The sequence below is a fragment of the Podarcis erhardii genome (assembly GCF_964252035.2).
Source record: "Podarcis erhardii genome assembly, chromosome: 12".
Classification (NCBI taxonomy): Eukaryota; Metazoa; Chordata; class Lepidosauria; order Squamata; family Lacertidae; genus Podarcis; species Podarcis erhardii.
The window spans coordinates 3,676,521-3,698,444 of NC_138513.1; the positions used below are offsets into that span (position 1 = coordinate 3,676,521).

Genomic DNA, 21,924 nt, shown 5'->3' on the forward strand with positions numbered 1-21,924 from the left:
TTAAAATACAGGTTAAAATGCAGTTTAACATGCAGCCTCATTTTAAAAGTAGCCCATAGATCAAAACCATAATGGGAGGGCAACATAAGGGTCAGAGTGAGTCCAAACCAAAGGCCAGGCAGAACAGCTCTGTCTTGCAGGCCCTGCGGAAAGATGTCAAGTCCCGCAGGGCCCTGGTCTCTTGTGACAGAGCGTTTCACCAAGTCGGGGCCAGTACTGAAAAGGCCTTGGCCCTAGTTGAGACCAATCTAACCTCCTTGAGGCTCGGGACCTCCAAAATGTTGTCAGATAAGCCCTGAGACAGTATGCTGGGGAGACATATGACAGCAGTAGGCTATTGCCTGTATTCTGGGCTCCCCGAATGTCTAGATGGGCCTTTGGTCAGATCCTGCAAGGCCCTTTGTAGGAAAGCCAAATTTTGGAGGCTGTTCCTTTTAAGATGTTGACAAGGCCACGATCAACAGCACCAACGCGAGATCCATTTACTTGAGGTTGGGATGGCCTTCCACCAGGGCGTAGCCTGTCGGCAGCTGCCCCAGGCTGTGGAGACTCAGGCCGGTCCAGCCGCAGTCCACCAGCATCTGGTTGCGGTGTGGATAGTGGCCAATCACCCTGGTCAAGACCCGCACGGCGATGTCCTCCAGCTGGCAGGAGCCAATCATCATCTGCTGGGCATCTGAAAGGGAGAGAGGGACAGGGGGAGTTTCTCACATAAATGAATTCAAATGAAATTGTTCCGGGGGCCACCACAGAAAAGGCCCCGCTGCTGCGAGACAGATAGCTCAAGGGCTGCATTCCGTCCTGGAGAAGATTCAGAGGGTCATAGGCCAGTGGCGGACGGGGCCGTAGGTAATAGTGACCACCGAGATCTCTGTGAAAAGAGGTAAAGGTAAAGGGACCCCTGACCATTAAGTCCAGTCACGGATGACTCTGGGGTTGCGGCGCTCATCTTGCTTTACTGGCCAAGGGAACTGGCGTACAGCTTCCGGGTCATGTGGCCAGCATGACTAAGCCGCTTCTGGCGAAACAGAGCAGCGCACGGAAACGCCGTTTACCTTCCCACTGGAGCGGTACCTATTTATCTACTTGCACTTTGACGTGCTTTCGAACTGCTAGGTTGGCAGGAGCAGGGACCGAGCAACGGGAGCTCACCCTGTCGTGGGGATTCGAACCGCCGACCTTCTGATCGGCAAGTCCTAGGCTCTGTAGTTTAACCCACAGCGCCACCCGGGTCCCTTTCTGTGAAAAGAGATTGATGGTTAAATCGCTCAGATCAAGGGAAGTCAAAGGACTGCTCTCTTCTGCCTTGGTCAGACCACATCTGCAGTCCTGTGTCAAATTCTGGGCACCACGATTCAAGAAGGATGTTGACAAACTGGAAAGTTCTGCAGAGGAAAGTGACTGAGATGATTGAGGGTCTGGAAACCAAGCCTGATGAGGAACGCTTGAAGGATCTGGGGATGTTTAGCCTGGATAAGAGGAGGCCGAGAGGAGATCTATGAGAGCCATTTTCAAATATCTCAAGGGCTGTGACACGGACGGTGGAGCAAGCTTGCTTTCTCCTCCTCTGGAGGGTGGGACTCGAACCCATGGCTTCAAGTTACAAGGAAGGAGATTCTGACTAAACGTGAGCAAGAACTTTCTGAAGGCAAAGAACAGCGGCAAGAGTATTGTTAGCCCAGAAATGGAAGCAAGAAATTCTGGCGAAAGAAGAACGGCAGACGAAATTAATGGACTACGCAGAAATGGACAAGAATTGCCTTCCCGCCAGAGCGGTACCTATTTATCTACTTGCACTTCTGTGCTTTCGAACTGCTAGGCTGGCAGGAGCCGGGACTGAGCAACGGGAGTTCACCCCGTCATTGCGGGGATTCGAACTGCCGACCTTCTGATCGGCAAGTCCTAGGCTCTGTGGTTTAACCCACAGCGCCACCCGCATCCCCTGCTGCAGTGCCCTAAAGGTAAAGGGACCCCTGACCATTAGGTCCAGTCGTGGACGACTCTGGAGTTGCAGCGCTCATCTCGCTTTACTGGCCGAGGGAGCCGGCATACAGCTTCCGGGTCATGTGGCCAGCATGACTAAGCCACTTCTGGCGAACCAGAGCAGCGCACAGAAACGCCGTTTACCTTCCTGCCAGAGCGGTACCTATTTATCTACTTGCACTTCTGTGCTTTCGAACTGCTAGGCTGGCAGGAGCAGGGACCGAACAACGGGAGCTCACCCCGTCGCAGGGATTCGAACCGCCGACCTTCTGATCGGCAAGTCCTAGGCTCTGTGGTTTAACCCACAGCGCCACCCGCGTCCCTGCCTGGACCCCTGGGGACCCCTCTCAGGCACTGCGCCGCTCTTGTGACGCTGTGCCAAATGTCGCCAGCTCAAGGGGCCTTCCGGATCGCGCGGGTTGATTTATTCTTTCCCCACAGGGGGACAGATTCCCTCACCATCCCTCTCTGCCAGCATAGCTTTGCAGCGAGCTCTGTGGGGGAAGAGAAACACATGGAAAGTGTTACTGGAAACGGAGGAGTAAATCTACATAAATTATGGGGGGGGGGGGGAGAGAGAGAGAGAGAGAGAGAGAGAGAGAGAGAGAAAGGGAGTGAACTTCCATTTCTGGTGAATCTTTCCAGCAAAAAAAGCCAAAACAGGTGGGGCTGGCATGCCATTGTTAACTTTTTCCATCTGCTTTTTTCAATGGGAGCCTTTCTGCATGCACAGCACAGTGGCAGAGTCGTCACCAGTTAGAAAAACAGATCTCAGGAACTTCCACAGAGCAGCTAGAGAGGACTTGGAAGGCTGCTGCAAGCCAGAGCCTGGCTAGCTTGCTGTTCTTTGCGGAGCTGGTGCTACCATAATGGCTTCTATTCCTCGCACGGAGCTGCCTGAGCTTTGAGATCTTCAGGGGAGGCCCATCTCTCAGTCCTGCTACCCCCTCCCAGGCATGATAGGTGAGCAGGGCCTTCTCGGTGTTGGCTCCTCCCAGGCAACTTTGGAACTCCCTGCCTAGGGAAGTGAGACTGGCTCTCTCCTCGATGTCTTTATTATTATTTATACCCCGCCCATCTGGCTGGGCTTCCCCAGCCACTCTGGGCGGCTTCCAACAAAATATTAAAATACAGTGGTACCTCAGGTTAAGTACTTAATTCGTTCCGGAGGTCTGTTCTTAACCTGAAACTGTTCTTAACCTGAAGCACCACTTTAGCTAATGGGGCCTCCCACTGCTGCCGTGCTGCCGGAGCACAATTTCTGTTCTCATCTTGAAGCAAAGTTCTTAACCTGAAGCACTGTTTCTGGGTTAGCGGAGTCTGTAACCTGAAGCGTATGTAACCTGAGGTACCACTGTACCATAATACATCAAACATCAAAAGTTTCCCTAAACAGGGCTGCCTTCAGATGTCTCCTAAAAGTCTGGTAGTGTTTTTCTCTTTGACATCTGGTGGGAGAGAGTTCCACAGGGTGGGAGCCACCACCAAGAAGGCCCTCTGCCTGGTTCCCTGTAACCTCACTTCTTGCAGGGAGGGAACTGCCAGAAGGCCCTTGGAGCTGAACCTCAGTGTCCGGGCAGAACGATGGGGGTGGAGACGCTCCTTCAGGTCTACTGGACCGAGGCCGTTTAGGGCTTTAAAGGCCAACACCAACACTTTGAATTGTGCTCAGAAATGTACTGTAAGAAGCAGGATGTGTCCCCCATCCAGAGCTACTGCCCCCTCCCCTAATGCTCCATGCATCCCACACAGCATACCATAAAAGAGAAAGTTCCCTGGGTGGACTTCGCTGAGTTGGGCCATCTCAGGTACTGGGTGGCTGCAGGAGGGAGTGGAACCGATACTGCAGATGGAACAGGACACCCCGGCTTCTTTCAGCCTGTAGGGGATGGGAAAAGGTTAAATTATGGTTACCAGACGTCCCCGTTTCCCGGGGACAGTCCCCAGATTTACAAATCTGTCCCCAGGCAAAACCCGTCCCCGGATTTCATTGAATGTCCCCGGTTTTATATTTTAAGTGTTGTAGATTTATTAGTAGGGAGTGAATGTTGCGTGACTGGTTCAACGGCACAAGACACATCATATGGGGACTTCAAAATGGCGGGCACAACGGCAGCGAGCAGCTCCTGAAGCCAGCCAGAGCCAACTGCACTACCATATAATATAATAATAATAATAATTTATTATTTATACCCTGCCCTTCTGGCTGGGTCTCCCTGGGCACCTTCCAACAAAGTACAACAAAGTACAGTCATACCTCGGGTTAAATACGCTTCAGGATAAGTATTTTCAGGTTGCGCTCTGCGTTGATAAAAAGATTTAAGGATGTTAATGTTCAAGTTAAATTTTATAAGAACTGTGATTTGGAAAACCAAATCATATGCATTGAAATCCAAAGGATATGCATTGACATTCAACCAAGGGGAAGCAAGGAAGTCACTTAACAATGTTAATAAGTATATTTTTTAATAAGGTTATGATTTTTGTTTGTTTTTAATTTTGTGAAAATCAATAAAATAAATTGGGGGGAAAAATAAATGTACAATGCAGAAGGATCTCAGAAGAGTGAGGGAAGATAATGTTGCAAAGCTATAAGGTTGGCGGTGGGGTGGAGTTGAAGAAAAACCACCTCTTCTTCCTCTTGACCATTCCTTAAGTTTGCAAATGGATGTGAGATTCGAACTCGGGTCTTTGTGACTCACATAAGCCTCTGCAGTGCACGGGGCTCCTTCTTCTAAAAGCAGGCAGTGTTTAAACCCTCTGAAAACCTTTCTAAGTAGTATGGAGGCAAAACCCGTTGTTATTTTATTTTATTTTCCTGGCAGCTGTGTAGGTGAGATGAGCCAAAGAGCCGAGAGGGCACAAATGTTGGCAACTTGTTTCTGTGCCCCCGGATGGCCCTGCCTGCCCCCAAACTCCCAGGGCTGCCCCCCCTGAAACTGCCTCTTTCCCCTCATTCGCCATGTCCGTTTGTGACATCACAGGAAGTTGGTAGGTTGTCTATGACATCACAGGTAGTGTGTAGCCAATGGCCACAGCTGGGGAAACATCTGCACAGCCCTCGCTGGCCTCACAATGAGGGGGGTACATCTCAGGAGTCATTTTTAAAAATGAGGTGCCCCCCCCTTTGTGAGGCCTGGGAGGGCTGTGCAGATGTTTCCCAGCTGTGGCCATTGGTTACCAACTCCCTGTGATGTCACAAGGGGGTGCAGCCCCCTCTTCCTGTGACATCACTACTTAGAAATTCCCCATATAATAAAAACATGGCACAAAACAGGGATTTCTTTTCAGAAAACGTTTATTTTGTAAAAAATGAGAAAGCCGTTTATTTAGAAAACAGGAGCCGTCTGGCTTAAGTCCTGTGGTTCTCTTCATGACTTTCACGGCTGGTCTTGGGGAAAACCTTGCTGGCTCTGCCTTTTCCTGAAACGCAAAGGCAAACAGATGAGTGGGGTGGCCACCATCCGACAGCGTCCACCCAGACTCCCCTGGCTTCCGCCTGGCAACTTCACCCCTGGCAGGCATGCGCAATGGGCAGGCTCCCGGAGATGAAGGAAAACCAGTTTTCGTTCACAGATAGCAGCCAGCTTCATCAGCCTTGCGGCCTCCCTTGGCGTCTATTTGTGAAGTCCGCTGGCTCCAGTTGAGCACCTCCATGGCTGTGCCGGGCATCTTCCCTCCTTGATTTGGCCATCCGTTTAATGTCAAGAGGCCTAGGCCTTTTGTCATTAAATGGATGGACCAAAGACATGGGTGAATGCCAGCCATGTCCACAAATAGCAGCCAGCTTCATCAGCCTTGCGGCCTCCCTTGATGTCTATTTGTGAACACTGGCTTCACCTAGACGCCTCCACGAGCTGCCAAACGGGTCAAATACAATAAATGATTGATTGATGAAAAGGTGCTTTTTTCCTGAGATGATAACTTTCTCCCTGCATGTCACTCCTTGAAAAGATTCCTGTGCATAGATGAGACTCACCTACATGAATACTGTGTTCAGCATGAGCTCCAACCCAACTATGCTAAGACCAAGATCATGGTCTTCTCTGCCCGACCGAGACTCCATCGATGGTCGATGAACGGGATTCCCCTAGAGCAGGTTAACTGCTTTAAATATCTGGGACAAGTAATACGGTCAAATAGGTCTTTTCTGGCCCATAGAGACTATATAACAACTAATGCATCTAAAGCAGCCATCCAGATTAGATCTCTATATGCTAAGAATCAGGCCCAATCAGTGAAGTTAGCTTTGAGACTCTTTCAAATGAAAATCCTCCCCCTTCTTTTGCTGGGCATCTCTTTAGGTTCCCGTAGGGATTTTTTGAAACTGGATTCTATTCAAACGCGATTCCTTAGAGCCATCCTTAGGATTCCCCCCTCGGTAGCGGGTGCGGTCATGAGATTAGAGGTCGGCTGGCAAGCTCTACGGTACGTGGCCTTGAAGACGAAGCTCTGGCTATGGCTCAAGCTCTGTTTTAAACCAGTGGGTGTTGCCCCCTCCCCTTGATATTGAGGGATGATTTCCAATCATCGTGGGAAAGGGAGGTCATTAACGAGGTTCAATCCTGTGGATTGTCTCACCTTTACTTTGAGTCTATGACGTACAATCAAGCTAGAGATGTGATCTCCCGGAGACTGAGTGATATTGCCAGACAAGAGGACATAGCCCAGGTAAAACCAGGGATGTTCCTAGGGGACCAGATTTATCGGACCATACCAGCCCCCTACCTTGCAGAAATCCACTATGTGGAATACCGCAGACTTCTTACAGCGGCTAGATTAAATGTCCTTGACTCTGCGATATTGTGGGGAAGGTACAGGGGAGTACCATACGCCCAGAGAACTTGTCATTGTGCTATCGGTGTGGTTGAGTCCACCGAACACATTCTCTTGACTTGCCCTTCTTATGCAGAGTATTAAGTTGTGGGTTGACATAGCAGACGACACAGCGATTTCTCCAAGTAGCTCTTTATTTCGTAAGCTGGAATAGAACTGACTGCAAAGAGCTCAGCCGGCCTGCTTTTATAGGCAGCCGGCTGTCAACATTGTAGCAACAACAGCCCAGAGTTCCCGCCTAAAATAACTGACGTGGACCTGAGTGAAAACTTTCTACAGACCTGAGTGAAAACTATATACAGTATCCCCCTGCTGGCCCAGGGTGAAACTTCACTACATAACACAGAGCTTAGACAAAACTTTATAGACCCACTCCTATGTCAACTTAGCTTCCTACCCGGAGAAAACCAGGTTTTACGCTTGCTGAATAATGTCACTAGAGCTATACCTTTCTTGGTGGCCAAATTTCTTTTTTTAGCCTTTAAGCGTCGCAAGACCATAATTGACTGTATTGACATGGGGCTATCTGTTTAGCCCTTTTAGTGTTGGCTAAGCTCTAAAATCTTCTTGGATGTTTTAATTGTGTATTGACAAATGTATTTGTATTTATTTTTTTCTGACTGACGGTCGAATAAAAAGGTTGGTTGGTTGATTGATTGATTGATGAGACTCACTTTCATTGTTCTGTTCATTTGTGTGTTTGACCAGTGTTGTGTGGAGGGAAATGCAACCACTGGGATGAAAAATGCCCCCTCCTGCCCCACTGAGTTTCCGGTGTGGCCTTCACAGATACTGGCACAAATTGGGGAGGGGGGTGTTATATATCTCCTTGGTCAAAAGCTAAGGAGCCAATAGCAGCTGAGCTGCGCCCCTCATTGTGAGGTCTGAGGGGTGATGGGGATGTCTCCCCAGATGCTGCCATTGTGATGTCACAAAAACATTGGGCAGCCGAGAGTGTATAAATGTTGGCCAAGTCAAAGGCCGAGGCAGTTGCCTCAGTGGAGGCACTCAGCTCGGGTGGTCTCCTGCCCCGTGGCGGCAAGCTGGCCGGAGGACAGAGGTGATCGCCCGGCGCTGGGATGCTGTGGAGCAAGGAGAAGGCAAGTTGAGGTTTACTTGCTGGTGAGATCGCACTTGAAGGTGGATGAAATTCAGCTCTGAAGCAGGGGGAGGTCTGGCAATGGACCTGGCGCGGCTGTTGGTGGTGGACGGATTGCCGGAAGGTTTGCATTCAGTGCCCTGGTTGATGCCGCAAGGCTACAAGACTGGCCGAGGGGATGCAAACGGGTTTGGAAGCCTAGTTTGTTTATTAACAGGTGGACAAGCCGAGGAGGGAAGCTGCCCCTTTGGCGGTGGGTGAGTGTCCCTTGGCGAATTCTGTGGTGAGGGAAAGTTGCCCATCGGCTTCTAGTGGTGGCGCCTTGGTGAAGCCAGGTTCACATTTGGGGATGTCAGTGGAGGCCAAGAGGCCCGTGAAGCTGGCCGATCCATTTGTGAACGCTATCTGGTGGCACTCACCTTTGTCTTTGGCCCTCAACCTAAGGTCAACAGACCTACCTTTTGAGAATGTCAGCTTGCTGACATTCATAGAGCTCTTGACCTTACGTCGATGGCCAAAGCGAGGAGGGAAACTACCCGGCACAGCCCTAGAGGTGGAAACCAGGGAAACCAGTGTAGTCCACTTGTGGATCTACCGCTTCAAACTGGTGGCCCTCCACTTCTGCAACCTGCCTTGACGGGGCAGGCCAGTCAGGGATGAAGTTGTCAAGACCAAAGCCTGTGGAAGAGTCTGGGTGGACGCTGGATAGTCGCCATCCCATCAACGTGTTTGCCTTTGCCTTTCAGGGACATCCAATGCTGGCGAAGTTTCCCCCAAGACCAGACGGTGGTGGCAAGCTAGCAAGCGGAAGGAGGCAATCGCCTGGCGTTGGGATGCTGTGGAGCAAGGAGAAGGCAAGTTCCAGTTGACTTGCTAGTGGGATCGCTACCTGAAGGCGGCCGATATTCAGCTCTGAAGCTGGCTTTCGTCTGGCGATGGACCTGGCCAGGCTGTTGGTGGTGGATGGATGCCGGAAGAGTTTGCATTCAGGCTAGCGGATGCCGCAAGGCTACGCCTGTCGAAATGGGTGCAAACTGTGCTTTGGAAGCCTAGTTTATTTATTAACAGGCTGCCAAACCGAGGAGGGAAGCTGCCGCTAGGGCAGCGGGTGAATGCCCCTAGGCGGAAACCAGTTGTGATTTGCATTGCATTTAAATGATGTCAGTGGACGCCCTAAGCTGAAGCTGGCTGATATTTGCAAGTGTGGACCAGCTGGTAGTGAGGAGGGAAAGTTGCCCATTCGGCAGCTCGTGGAGGCGTCTAGGTGAAGCCAGTGTTCACAAATAGACGCCAAGGGAGGCCGCAAGGCTGATGAAGCTGGCTGCTATTTGTGGACCTGGCTGGCATTCACCCGTGTCTTTGGTCCATCCATTTAATGACAAAAGGCCTAGGCCTCTTGACATTAAACGGATGGCCCAAGCGAGGAGGGAAGAAGCCCGGCACAGCCATGGAGGTGCTCAACTGGAGCCAGCGGACTTCGCAAATAGACGCCAGCGGAGGCTGCAAGGCTGATGAAGCTGGCTGCTATCTGTGAATGAAAACTGGTTTTCCTTCATCTCCGGGAGCCTGCCCATTGCGCAGGCCTGCCAGGGGTGAAGTTGCCAGGCGGAAGCCAGGGGAGTCTGGGTTGACGCTGTCGGATGGTGGCCACCCCACTCATCTGTTTGCCTTTGTCTTTCAGGGATGGCCGGAGCCGGCAAAGTTTCCCCTGAGACCAGCCGTGAAAGTCATGAAGAGAACCGCAGGACTTAAGCCAGACAGCTCCTGTTTTCAAAATAAACGGCTTTCTATTTTTCAAAATAAATGTTTTATGAAAAGAAATCCCTGTTTTGTGCCATGTTTTTATTATATGGGAAATTTCTAAGTAGTGATGTCACAGGAAGAGGGGGCTGCACCCCCTTGTGACATCACAGGGAGTTGGTAACCAATGGCCACAGCTGGGAAACATCTGCACAGCCCTCCCAGGCCTCACAATGAGGGGGGGACACACCTCATTTTTAATGACTGCTGAGGTGTACCCCCCCATTGTGAGGCCAGTGAGAGCTGTGCAGATGTTTCCCCAGCTGTGGCCATTGGCTACGGACTCCCTGTGATGTCATAGACATCTACCAACTTCCTGTGATGTCACAAACGGACATGGCGAATGAGGGGAAAGAGGCAGTTTTTTGGGTGGGAGCAGCCCCTGGAGTTTGGGGGCAGGCAGGGCCATCCGGGGACACAGAAATGAGTTGCCAACATTTGCGTCCTCTGGGCTCTTGGGCTCATTTTGCCTACACAGAGGCCAAGAAAATAAAAAGAAATCACAACTGCTTTTGTCACCCCAACACTTATTGGTGGCTGGAGATAAGGGGCGTGAATTCAGAGGGAATGTAATGTAAAAGGACCCCACAGTGAAAGCAAACCCTATTTTCCTATTTTCCAGGGACAGTTGCCCAACCACAGGACTTAAGCCAGCCAGCTTCAGTTTTCTAAATGAATAAATAAATGCCTTTCTAATTTTTGTTTTTTAAATAAAGGTCTTTTTGAATACCAATATTTTGTGCCATGTTCATTGTATGGGAAATCAAAGTCCTGAGTAAAATAAAGGGGGAAAATAATAATACCTCAGCTCCAAAAACTAATGGTCTTGGAGCACTCCAAAAACTAACAAGTTTAGGGGAAAGCTCGTAGCCGAGTAAGATTGTCTTCCATAAACATGGTTTTAACAGTGAGTCCGTAAGTGACTGCGGAGGCCAATTCTGGATCCACACGTTCTTCCACAGTGGGGACATTGGTTTCCAGGCTGGAGATGATCATGGTGTGGATTTGCCAAGCGTGCCTTCGTCTTAGCACGTTTCTCCCTTGTGTCCTGAGTTCGAGTGTCTTCAAAGCCCATGACACCTTTGGGAAAGGCTGTTCTCCAACTGGAGCGCTCGCAGGCCAGTGTTTCCCAGTTGTCAGTCTTTATACTACATCTTTTAAGATTTGCCTTGAGACAGTCTTTAAACCTCTTTTGTTGACCACCAGCATTACAATTTCCATTTTTAATGGAAGTAGAGTAATTGCTTTGGAAGACGATCATCCGGCATCCGCACAACATGACCAGTCCAACAAAGTTGATGTTGAAGAATCATTGCTTCGACACTGGTGATCTTTGCTTCTTCCAGTACACTGATATTAGTTCACCTGTCTTCCCAAGTGATGTGTAAAATTTTTCTGAGACGCCGTTGATTGAATCTTTCGAGGAGTTGGAGATGGCGTTTATAAGTGGTCCATGTTTCACAAGCACACAGTAAGGTTGGTAGTACAATAGTTTGTCAACAAGCATTTTGGTTTCCGTGCGAATGTCCCAGTCCTCAAACACTTTGCAGAATTGGATAGAATCGTGAGCAATAGGCATGCATGCACACGTAATTTTTTATTTGTATCCCGGCCTTTCTGCAGTTCAGACCGTGATCAAGGCGGCTTATGACATGGAAAAAGCACGTAATTACAGCATCACAAAAGCAGTCATGGAACTGCAGAGTTGGAAGGGACCCCCCCAGACATCTAGTCTAACCCCGTCCAAGGTGTGACTCAAACCCACAACCCCAAAATGAAAAGTCTCATTCTCCACCATCTGAGCTAAATAAAACATTTTTTTAAAAAATTGCACAACCAAACGGAACCATTTCCACACAGATCACAACAAGCGGTAAAACCAAGATACAAAAAACCCAACAGCAACATAACCCCAGCCCAGGAGTCTGTTCAACAGTCTCAGCTTTTTTTATGAAGTTCACGGCATGCAGTGCCTTAAGAGAGAATATAATGAAAATGATATACAGGTGGTACATGACACCAGTCAAGCTTGCAAAAATTTATCATTTGCCCGATAATAAATGTTGGAAATGTAAAGAGACTGAAGGTACATTCTTTCACCTTTGGTGGACATGCCCAAGGATTAAGACTTTCTGGGAAATGATCTATAACGAAATGAAAAAGGTATTTAAATATACTGTCAGAGCTGCCTCTAGGTCCCAGCTCACAGAGGACCAACGCCAGGCTGATGTTATGTACAAAAGTCTTTATTGAAGTTTAATTTCCATTTCAAAGCCAGAGCGTGCAGCCCTACGTCTAGACTCTAGATCGGCGAAGTCCCGTCTGAGTCTCCGCCCCTTCCACACCAGTTTAAGATCCTAGCCCTGCTCCACCTCCTGCGCTGCTCTCTCCTCCTCTGGGTCCTCCTGCCCTCTGGGGCATTGCCCTTTCTGGACTCTTCCGACGCTGAGTCGCTTAGCTCCTCCCCCTGCCTCCGGCGTGCTTTAGGACCCGGTTCCCAATCCTCACTCTCTGCTGTCCCGCGCTCCTGTACATTTGAACTTGCTTCTCGCGCCAACCCAGTGACCTTTCTCCTAACCGTTACACTACTTCTATCACTGCTTCCCTCTTCCGTGACACTGGCCGGATCTGACCTCCCTTCCGTTGTCCGACTTTCCGAGGGAGGCGTGGTAGACTCTGCCTCGTCTCCTCTCCCTGGTGGGGAAAGCACTGGCCCCGATGCCTGGGACTCTTCCCCCCCCACTCTGCTCTGGTGGGGAAGCTGGTCCTGATTTCCAACTACTGCTCTGGGAGTCCCTGCTGCCCCCTTGCTCCTGGGGCGTTCCCCTTGGGACCCCCCTGCCCCTGGCCACTGGCGCTCCCTTCTGTGAATCTTCCGATTCGCTGGAGAGGCTCATGGAATCCCTCGGACCACTGTCCCCTCCTACGCTCCCTTCGGATTCCTCCCCCTCGCTCTCCATCTCCCATCTTCCCTGTGCCTCAGCTCCTGAGCCCCTGACATATACTTTTCTGAAGAAACCAGAGGCCTTTCTCCTGGGCATGGTCGGCCAATCGGTGCCAAAGAAGGATAGAACTTTCTTTATGTACGCTACAACAGCAGCAAGAATACTTATTGCAAAGTACTGGACGACACAAGATCTACCCACCCGGGAAGAATGGCAGATGAAGGTGATGGACTATATGGAACTGGCGGAAATGACTGGCAGAATCCGAGACCAGGGAGAAGAGTCGGTGGAAGAAGATTGGAAGAAATTTAAAGTTTATTTACAGAAACATTGTAAAATTAAGGAATGTTAGAAGGAGGCTGGAATGAAGTTATGTGGCTTTAGCAGAAATATTATAAAGGACTAAGTAAAAATAGACTGTTAATGGATGAAAGGAGGGAAGGTAAAGTTACATTACATTAAGATAAATTATAGGATAAAAATTGGGAAGGATGGAAAGGATTTGTTGAAATAGCTAACCAAACTAGAATACGAAAACGGGAGGTGTGAGGAGGTCAAGGAAACAAGCAAATGAAAGATAAGTTATGGGAAGGTTTGTTGTGTTTTTTTTTGTTTTTTTTTTTAATTGTTTCTATTTTTCTATTTTTCTGTTTTTTTACAAGTTTGTGTTTAACTTGGTGTGTTTTCTTTTTCTCTTTGTAACCTTTAAAACCTTAAAAAATATTATTTTTTAAAAAAACAACAACAACAGCCTCAGCTTTTGTAGCTGGAGTCAGTGTCAGTCCGCGCCCTGCCTGCCCAGGCCAGGTGAGAAAAGGCTTGTAAGGCAGGGAGAAGATGGTTTCTGAATATACGACACCCGGCACAGAATGCCTGTTTTTGAGCAAACCAAGAATCCATTCCTCAATGAAGGTGAATATTGGAAGATTCAGAACGGATAAAAGAAAGCAATTTTTCTTTTTTCAATTTTTTAAAATTGATTTTCCAAAAATGTTAAACAAACAAAAACATTTTTAATCCAATCTTAGTAACATTTGACTTCCTCAAATCCCCCTGGCTGAATTTCAGTGTATATCATTGTAACCATTTCCCAAAACCAATTTTCTCATCAAATTAACTTAATCACTTAACATCTTTCTTTCTTTTCATTTTAACTTTAAACGTGTTATTCTCTAACATTACATATTTAAATCGTAAGCCTATCTGGTATTTGCAAATTTTTCCAATTAAGTTATCTTAACATATTTAACGAAATAGTCTTTGAATTTCATCCATTCCTCCTGGTAAAAAGAAAGCAATTTTTCACTCGGCACAGTGTGGGACTATGGAACTCCTTGCCACAAGAGGCAGGCACGGCCACCAGCTAGCTTTGAAAGAGGGTTTGACAAATTCAAATTCATGGGTTTCTGCACCGATTCCAAACGTCGTGGTTTATTGCACCCACTTTCTTGGGAGTTTCCATTCCTGAAGATGTGGTTAGCATTATTATTTATTTCATTTATGACTCTAATGCTATAAAGTGGTAAAAGCTGCTCTTTCCCCCGTTCCCTTATGGGAAATGAGAAAGAGGATGCCTGGAGTCTGGAACCAGCAAGCGAGCGTTTAGGTCTTTGCCTTGCCTTGCCAATTAATCACATAGTTCAAGCATTGGCTCTGGGAACCTCTGGCAATTCTTCCTAATATTGGCAGTCTTCCTAAAATTGTCCAAGTCTTCCTATTTCCTAGGGACGTCCCTGATTTAGAGAAGCCGTCCCAGTTTCTGACCCCTGAATGTCCCGCTTTTCCTTAAAGGTTCCTTAAAGGGACCCCTGACCATTAAGTCCAGTCGTGACCGACTCTGGGGTTGCGGCGCTCATCTCGCTTTATTGGCCGAGGGAGCCGGTGTACAGCTTCCGGGTCATGTGGCCAGCATGACTAAGCCGCTTCTGGCGAACCAGAACAGCACACGGAAACGCCGTTTACCTTCCCACCAGAGCGGTACCTATTTATCTACTTGCACTTTGTCGTGATTTCGAACTGCTAGGTTGGCAGGAGCAGGGACCGAGCAACGGGAGCTCACCCCGTCGTGGGGATTCGAACTGCCGACCTTCTGATCGGCAAGCCCTAGGCTCTGTGGTTTAACTCACAGCGCCACCCCCTATTTTCTTTCTTTTTTAAAAATGCTTTTTATTGAGTTTTCTTTAACACAAACAAAACAAAATAAATACACTAATCTTCTACAATCCTATGTAAACTTATTTTCTCAACACTCTGTCGAGCACAGACTTCCCTCCCTTCCTTCAGAGGTTTTCATATTACCGGTAATCTTTCATTTTTCGCAGATTCTTAACATCAACCTGTTCATATCATAAGGTTTATTTTAATCCTGCTACAGTCTTTAAACTTCTGCAATTATTACATATATACTCCACAAATTTATTCCACTCATTTCTGAACTTTGTTTCCTCTTGGTTACAGATTCTGTGGGTCAGTTTTGCTAATTCCATTTTTGTCTGCCACTCCTTTAACGTTGGAATTTCCTGAGTTTTCCATTTTTGGGCCACTAAGATTCTGGCAGCAGTTGTAGTGTACAGTGGTACCTCGGGTTACATACGCTTCAGGTTACATAAGCTTCAGGTTACAGACTCCGCTAACCCAGAAATAGTACCTCGGGTTAAGAACTTTGCTTAAGGATGAGAACAGAAATCGCGCGGCGGCAGTGGGAGGCCCCATTAGCTAAAGTGGTGCTTCAGGTTAAGAACAGTTTCAGGTTAAGAACGGACCTCCGGAAGTTGATGGACTATATAGAATGAAGTTGATGGACTATATGGAATTGGCGGAAATGACTGGCAGAATCCGAGACCAGGGATAAGAGTCGGTGGAAGAAGATTGGAAAAAATTTAAAGATTATTTACAGAAATATTGTAAAATTAATAAGCTATAGAAAAATGGTGGAATGAAGTTATATGGCTTTGGCAGAAATGTTATAAGGAACTAGGTACAGATAGATTGTTAATGTATTAAAGGGAAAAAACAAGGTTAGAATATGTTAAGATTAATTACAGGACAGAAAATAGATGAAGATGGAAAGGAATTGCTGAAACAGTTAATTGAAGTGGAATACAAAAAGGGAGGCGTGAGGAAGTCAATGAAAGAAGTGAATGAAAGTTAAGATTTAAAATATTGGAAGTGTTTTTAATTGTTTTTGTTTTGTTTTGTTAATTCAATGTTTTATGTAGTGTTTTTATTTCTGTTTTTGTATTTTATTATGTTGATTTGTTTAATTCTTTTTCTTTCTTTTTGTAATCTTTAAACTCTTAATAAATATTATTTTAAAAAGTAATAATAATAAAAAAGAACGGACCTCCGGAACAAATTTAGTACGTAACCAGAGGTACCACTGTACATGAATCATCTCTGATCTGCTTTTCTTATTTCATCTCCTATCAACCCCCCTCCCCTATTTTCAATGGAGAAATTTGGGAGGGTACGGAGTTATCTGACCCCTGAACCGTCTGAAGGCAATCCTGTATAGGGAAGTTTTTTTAAAAAAGTTTTATGTTTTATTATGGTTTTTATATAGGTTAGAAGCTGCCGAGAGGGACTAAGGCAACCCAGTAAGATGGGGTGGGGTTTAAATAGTAAAATAATCATTGTGTAAGGAGATGTCCCTATTTTCATCGGAGAAATGTTGGAGGGTTTGCTTCCCCCAATGCAAAAAATTACTCCACCCTCCCCACATTCACAGCCATGCGCTAAACCTCCCCAGCCATTCCTTCCTGGGTGTGAACTGGGAGCTGGCTTTGTGTGGGTGTGTTTGCAAGTTGCATTGGCAAACATCAACCACAACTTTCCCTCGGCCTCTGAAGAGGCAGCTTCAAAGGCCCTCACCTGAAACTAAGGGAGGAGGAGAAGGAGGGACACAGCATAATATTAGCCGGGTGCATCATAAAAGCAAGCCGGAGACCTGCATTTATGGCCTTCTTAACATCAAGGGCAATTGGTTTGTGTGCAGGAGTCCTCTGACCCATAATCAGGTGGAGGGTAGAGGGAGATGGCACCAAGATGCCATCAGGACGGAAGGCAAGCGTTGGGCAGTGCAAGGACTATTTGAATAAATATTCTAATATTAAAGATATGTAACCACTTGAAAGAACCAATCAGGCTTAGGACTGAATTAGACTTAAATGTATAAATAAGAAAATGTACTATAAGCAATGGCGTAGCGTGGGGGGTGCAGGGGGGGCGGCCGCACCGGGCGCAACATCTGGGGGTTAGGGTTAGGGGGCGCAAATCCACGGGTTAGGGGGCGCAAATTACTTGCCTTGCCCCGGGTGCTGACAACCCACGCTACGCCACTGACTATAAGAAAGGTAAAGAAATTGGAATATTACTGTAATATTGTTTTATGAAATAATGATATTGGAAACTGCTACATTCAAATTAAGAGAAAATTCAGATGGGAGGAGATTAGAGGAAGTCAACTAAAATGTTTATAAAAATGGATTTGAATTAATTGGTTGAGTTTCTTTTTTTCTGTTTAGGCATGTTAAGTTTGTTATACTTTTTTCCTTATTTTTCACTTTTTTATTGTTGTTGTTGTGTTGTTGTGTTATTGCATATTCTCTTTTTTGTTATGTCTATTGAAAATTAATAAATATTATGGTAAAAAAAAAAGGATTAACCTGGAGGGTGGGACTCGAACCCATGGCTTCAAGTTACAAGGAAGAAGATTCTGACTAAATGTGAGCAAGAACTTCTGATGGCGAACAACAGCGGCAAGGGTATTGTTAGCCCAGAAATGGAAGCAAGAAGAAATTCTGATGAAAGAAGCATGGCAGACGAAATTAATGGACTATGCAGAATTGGACAAAATGAGAGGAAGGATTCAATCTTCCCAATAATTTTTATTAAGTTTTCTACAATTATAACACGTAATGCAACAAACGTTGCCCAACCGAAAAACATCATAACAAAAACCAAAAAGAAAATACATCTATAAAAAACAACAACAAATAAACAATACAAACAAACTTAATTATTTAAAAATCCAACCTTATAAACGTGTTCCTTGACTTCCTCTAGTCCCTCCCTACTGAATTTTCTTGTATCTAAATGTAACAGCTTTCCAATATCATTATTAACAACAATATTCCAGTTATAATCAAATTTCTTCACTTTTTTTAGTATTCTAAATCCCATTTATTTAGATAAATCCTAATTTAATCCTAGGCCTGTTTGGTACTTTCAAGTGACAGGAAGGATTCAAAACCTGCGGGACCAGAGATTGACAGCAGACTGGAAGAAATATATGAACTATTTGAAGAGCAACTGTAATCGACAAATTACGCAAGCAGTTTTGTAAGGAGAAATATACGAAGTGTTACAAAGTAGAAAAAGATAAGAGATATTGGTTATGAGTTTGAAATGTAATAGGGAAAATAAGAAATGCATATGAAGAGATTAGATTGGAAAATTTTCAGACAGGATGGATGGAAGTAAAAAAAAATTGAATAAGATGTAAAAGTATGTTTAATTACTGTGGAACATGATATGTTAAAAAACTAATAAAAATTATATATATATGAAAAAGGATTAACCAGTGGGACTCCCTGCCACAAGAGGCAGAGATGACCACAGGGAGATGGCTATTGATGGCTACAGTCGGAGACAGATGTGCTTTTGAATACCGTCATACCTTGGAAGTCGAACGGAATCCGTTTCGGAAGTCCGTTTGACTCCCAAAACGTTTGGAAGCCAAAGTGCAGCTTCCAATTGGCTGCAGGAAGCTCCTGCAGCCAATCAGAAGCCCCGTTGGACGTTCGGCTTCCAATAATAGTTCACAAACCGGAACACTCACTTCTGGGTTTGTGGCGTTCAGGAGCCAAAACGTTCGGGAACTAAGCTGTTCAAAAACCAAGGTGCGACTGCATCAGTTTTATTTATTTGTTTGTTGAATTTGTAAAACAACCCTTCATCCACAAATCTCTGAGCATTTGAGAACATACAAATATGAGATATAAAACGCAAAACGCATAATAAAAACGAGGATGAAAAAAGACACTCACTCCCAGAAACACATTTAGAAGGGTATATATATATAGGGTGTTACTCAGCCTGGTTGAAGAGGAACGTTCTTTTTAATAACATTTCATTGGTTTCCCAAAGATAACAAAAATAAAAAACAACAACGCAAAAACCAAACCAAACAAATGAAAAGGGACGTCCCTGTTTTCATTGGGGAAATGTTGGGGGGTATGGTAGGATGCCCCTATTTTCTTTCTTTTTTTAAAAAAATGCTTTTTATTGAATGATATATTTAAATGAGAAGGGAAGTCCATTTGTTCAGTTTGAAGAGGAACGTTTTTGATTGGCGCCTAAAGGTGTGTAGTGAAGGCATCAGGTCGAGAAGGGCATTCCACTGGAGAAAAGTTGGAGGCTAAGGAGTTATCCGACCCCCTGAGTGGCAGATGCAGCTGATGGACTATATGCAACTGGCCGAGATGACCGGCAGAATCCGTGATCTGGGAGAAGAGAAGATGGAGGAAGACTGGGAGAAATTCAAAATGTATTTACAAAAACATTGTAATTTGGTTGAATCTTAAGAAGGATGCTGGATTATAAAAAACTGCTCACCACTAAATTAGATTTAAATTTGATGATAAGTGAGACTAAAGAAAATATAGAATTTTTTGGAAGAAGTGCTAGACTATATTTGAATGAATGGACATGAGATTGAAAACAAGTTGATAATTTGTGTGGAAAAATTTTTAACGATGCAAATGGGAGCGGGAGACGTGAGGGAGTCCAAAGAAGTGATGAAATTGTTATGACAGAAATAAGATTGTTTATTATGTGTGCATTTATATTTAAAAACCTTAATAAATATTTATTAAAAAAAACAAAAAAAAAACACAAATTAAGTACTTAAAAAAAAAAAAAAAAAGGAGTTATCCGACCCCCTAAGCTGTCTGAAGGTAGTCCTGTATGGGGAAGTTTTGGGTTTTTAAACGTTTTGCATGTTTTTTATTATTATTATTATTATTATTATTATTATTATTATTATTATTATTATTATTATTAAAGGCAGCCCTGTATAAGGTAGGTTTTAATGCCTGACATTTTATTATGTTTTTATAGATACTGGGTATAGCTTTTTATATATGTTGGATGTTTCCCAGAGTGGCTGGGGCAACCCATTAAGATGTGTGGGGTATAAATAGCAAAAATTATCATGACAGAACAGGACGTCCCTGTTTTCACCAGAGAAATGTTGAGGGTAATGGAGAAATTTTGGAGGGTATGGAGTTATCCGACCCCTGAGCCATCTGAAGGCAATCCTGTATGGGGAAGTTTTGCGTTTTTTTTAACGTTTAATTATGTCTTTTATATATGTTGGAAGCTGCCCGGAGCGGCTGGAGCAACCCAGTAAGATGTGTGGGGTCTAAGTAGCCAAAATTATCATTTTAGAACGGGACGTCCCTGTTTTCACCAGAGAAATGTTGGAGGGCACGGTGTCCCACCTGATGCTCTGAGTTCCCATCACATCAAAGCTCACATCAAAGGCTCTGAACTTTCCAAGGCTAGAAAAGGAGGTGCGTTTTGGAGGTCTCTCCGGCGAATCCCCCTCTTTCCTGTCTGCTTTGCATGCCGGTGATTTAAAGGCCTGGCCTGGAAAGTATCGCGTCTGCAACCCCCCTTGCTTTATTCTCCTCTCCCCCCACTCTCTGCCATCTCTCCTCCTGCCCCTAAAACTGTGTTCCACTTCCTGCCTGCAACTAATCTGAACCTCCACGGAAACATCTGAGAGGAATTTGCCCCAATAAAACAGGAAACTTTCTCATACCCTCGCAAACAGAGGGAGAGAGAGAGAGAGAACATTGGAAGACGTTCCGGCGAAAGAGGAGTGGAATTTAAAACTACGGGACTTGTATGGAGGCGGCAAAAATAAGAGACCCAAAAGACAAAAACGTTCGTGGAAGAACGGAGAATCTTTTCAGATTATCTGGGAAAATATTACAGCCAAAGGAAATCGCAGACAGCACGGGAAATATAGGCAAAGGAACGAGAACAATGAAGGAACGTAATGTAGGATATATGTTAATAAGTATTACTTTTAAGATAAAGGATTTGAACAGAAACATCATGGAAGTTAAGAATGGGGAGTCAAAATGCTATGTGAATATTGTACGGAAACAACAATATTTGTTAAGCTGTATTATTATTATTTGTTAAATTTGCATACCATCCTATACCTGTAGATCTCAGCGCTGTTGACAGCATAAAATACAATATAAAAAAACACAAAATACATGATGAAAACCAAAACAGACTTAGTTGTTTCTGCTATGGACCATAAGGGACTTTTGATGCTGACAGCCCACTGCCCCCTAGTGGCCACATAGGGGAGGAAGCACACAAAATGTACCTTTAAAAAAAATTAAAATACTGTACACAGAATTCTACGGGGATCCTGAAGGTCATGTAGCCCAACCCCCTGCAATGCAGGAATCTCCTTGCCCAACACGGGTTTGAACCCATGACCCTGAGATTAAGAGCCTCTTGCTCTACCAACTGAGCTATTTGTAGTCGCACTTGTGTCAAGGAATGCAATCAAAGAGCGTTAACATGGGGAATCCTAAGGTTGGGATTGCTAACTCTACAGTTCTATGATTCTATAGGATCACAGGCTGCTGCTGCCTTGTCCTGCCTGCTAGTCTGTATTGGACCGGATCCTGGGCGCCCTTGTTTGCCTGCTACAGATCTGGCCAGCTGCCCCCTTGCTCTGCGAAACTAGGGCACGACGGAGTTTGGGCCCAACTTAGCCAGGGCAGCTCCTAGTGGCTCAAAGCCAGAGTGGCGGAAGTGTATCAGACTTGGGTTCAAATCCTCCTTCAGTGCTGAAGCTCACTGGGTGACCTTGGTAATCCAAGCGAGAGATACTGCAATGCGCTCTATGTGGGGCTACCTTTGAAGGTGACCCGGAAACTACAACTAATCCAGAATGCGGCAGCTAGACTGGTGACTGGGAGCGGCCACCAAGACCACATAACACCAGTCTTGAAAGACCTACATTGGCTCCCAGTACGTTTCTGAGCACAATTCAAAGTGTTGGTGCTAACCTTTAAAGCCCTAAACAGCCTCAGTCCAGTAGACCTGAAGGAGCATCTCCACCTCCATCATCCAGCCTGGACACTGAGGTCCAGCTCCGAGGGCCTTCTGGCAGTTCCCTCCCTGCGAGAAGCAAGTTTACAGGGAACCAGGCAGAGGGCCTTCTCAGTG

The 21,924-nt window shown here is 45.7% G+C and overlaps 1 protein-coding gene and 1 long non-coding RNA gene across 5 annotated transcripts in view; one reads left to right on the plus strand and one right to left on the minus strand.

Annotated features, from left to right (window-relative positions):
• LOC309326011 (D-serine dehydratase-like) overlaps window positions 1-21,924 on the minus strand; it is a 32,132-nt gene that overhangs the window by 3,969 nt on the left and 6,239 nt on the right. For both annotated transcript variants that reach the window (XM_081834515.1, XM_081834516.1), the window contains 2 exons: window positions 3,741-3,862; window positions 487-676 (listed from right to left, as the gene is read on the minus strand). In XM_081834515.1, the coding sequence (XP_081690641.1) occupies window positions 487-676; window positions 3,741-3,862 (312 nt within the window). The remainder of the gene's footprint in view (window positions 1-486; window positions 677-3,740; window positions 3,863-21,924) is intronic.
• LOC309326077 lies at window positions 7,872-9,739 on the plus strand. 3 transcript variants are annotated; one of them, XR_014150107.1, is made up of 2 exons: window positions 7,872-7,959; window positions 8,665-9,739. It is a non-coding gene; the product is annotated as an uncharacterized lncRNA (long non-coding RNA). The 3 variants fall into 3 exon arrangements; XR_014150108.1 differs by having other exon boundaries at window positions 7,904-8,042; XR_014150109.1 differs by lacking the exon at window positions 7,872-7,959 and adding an exon at window positions 8,059-8,106.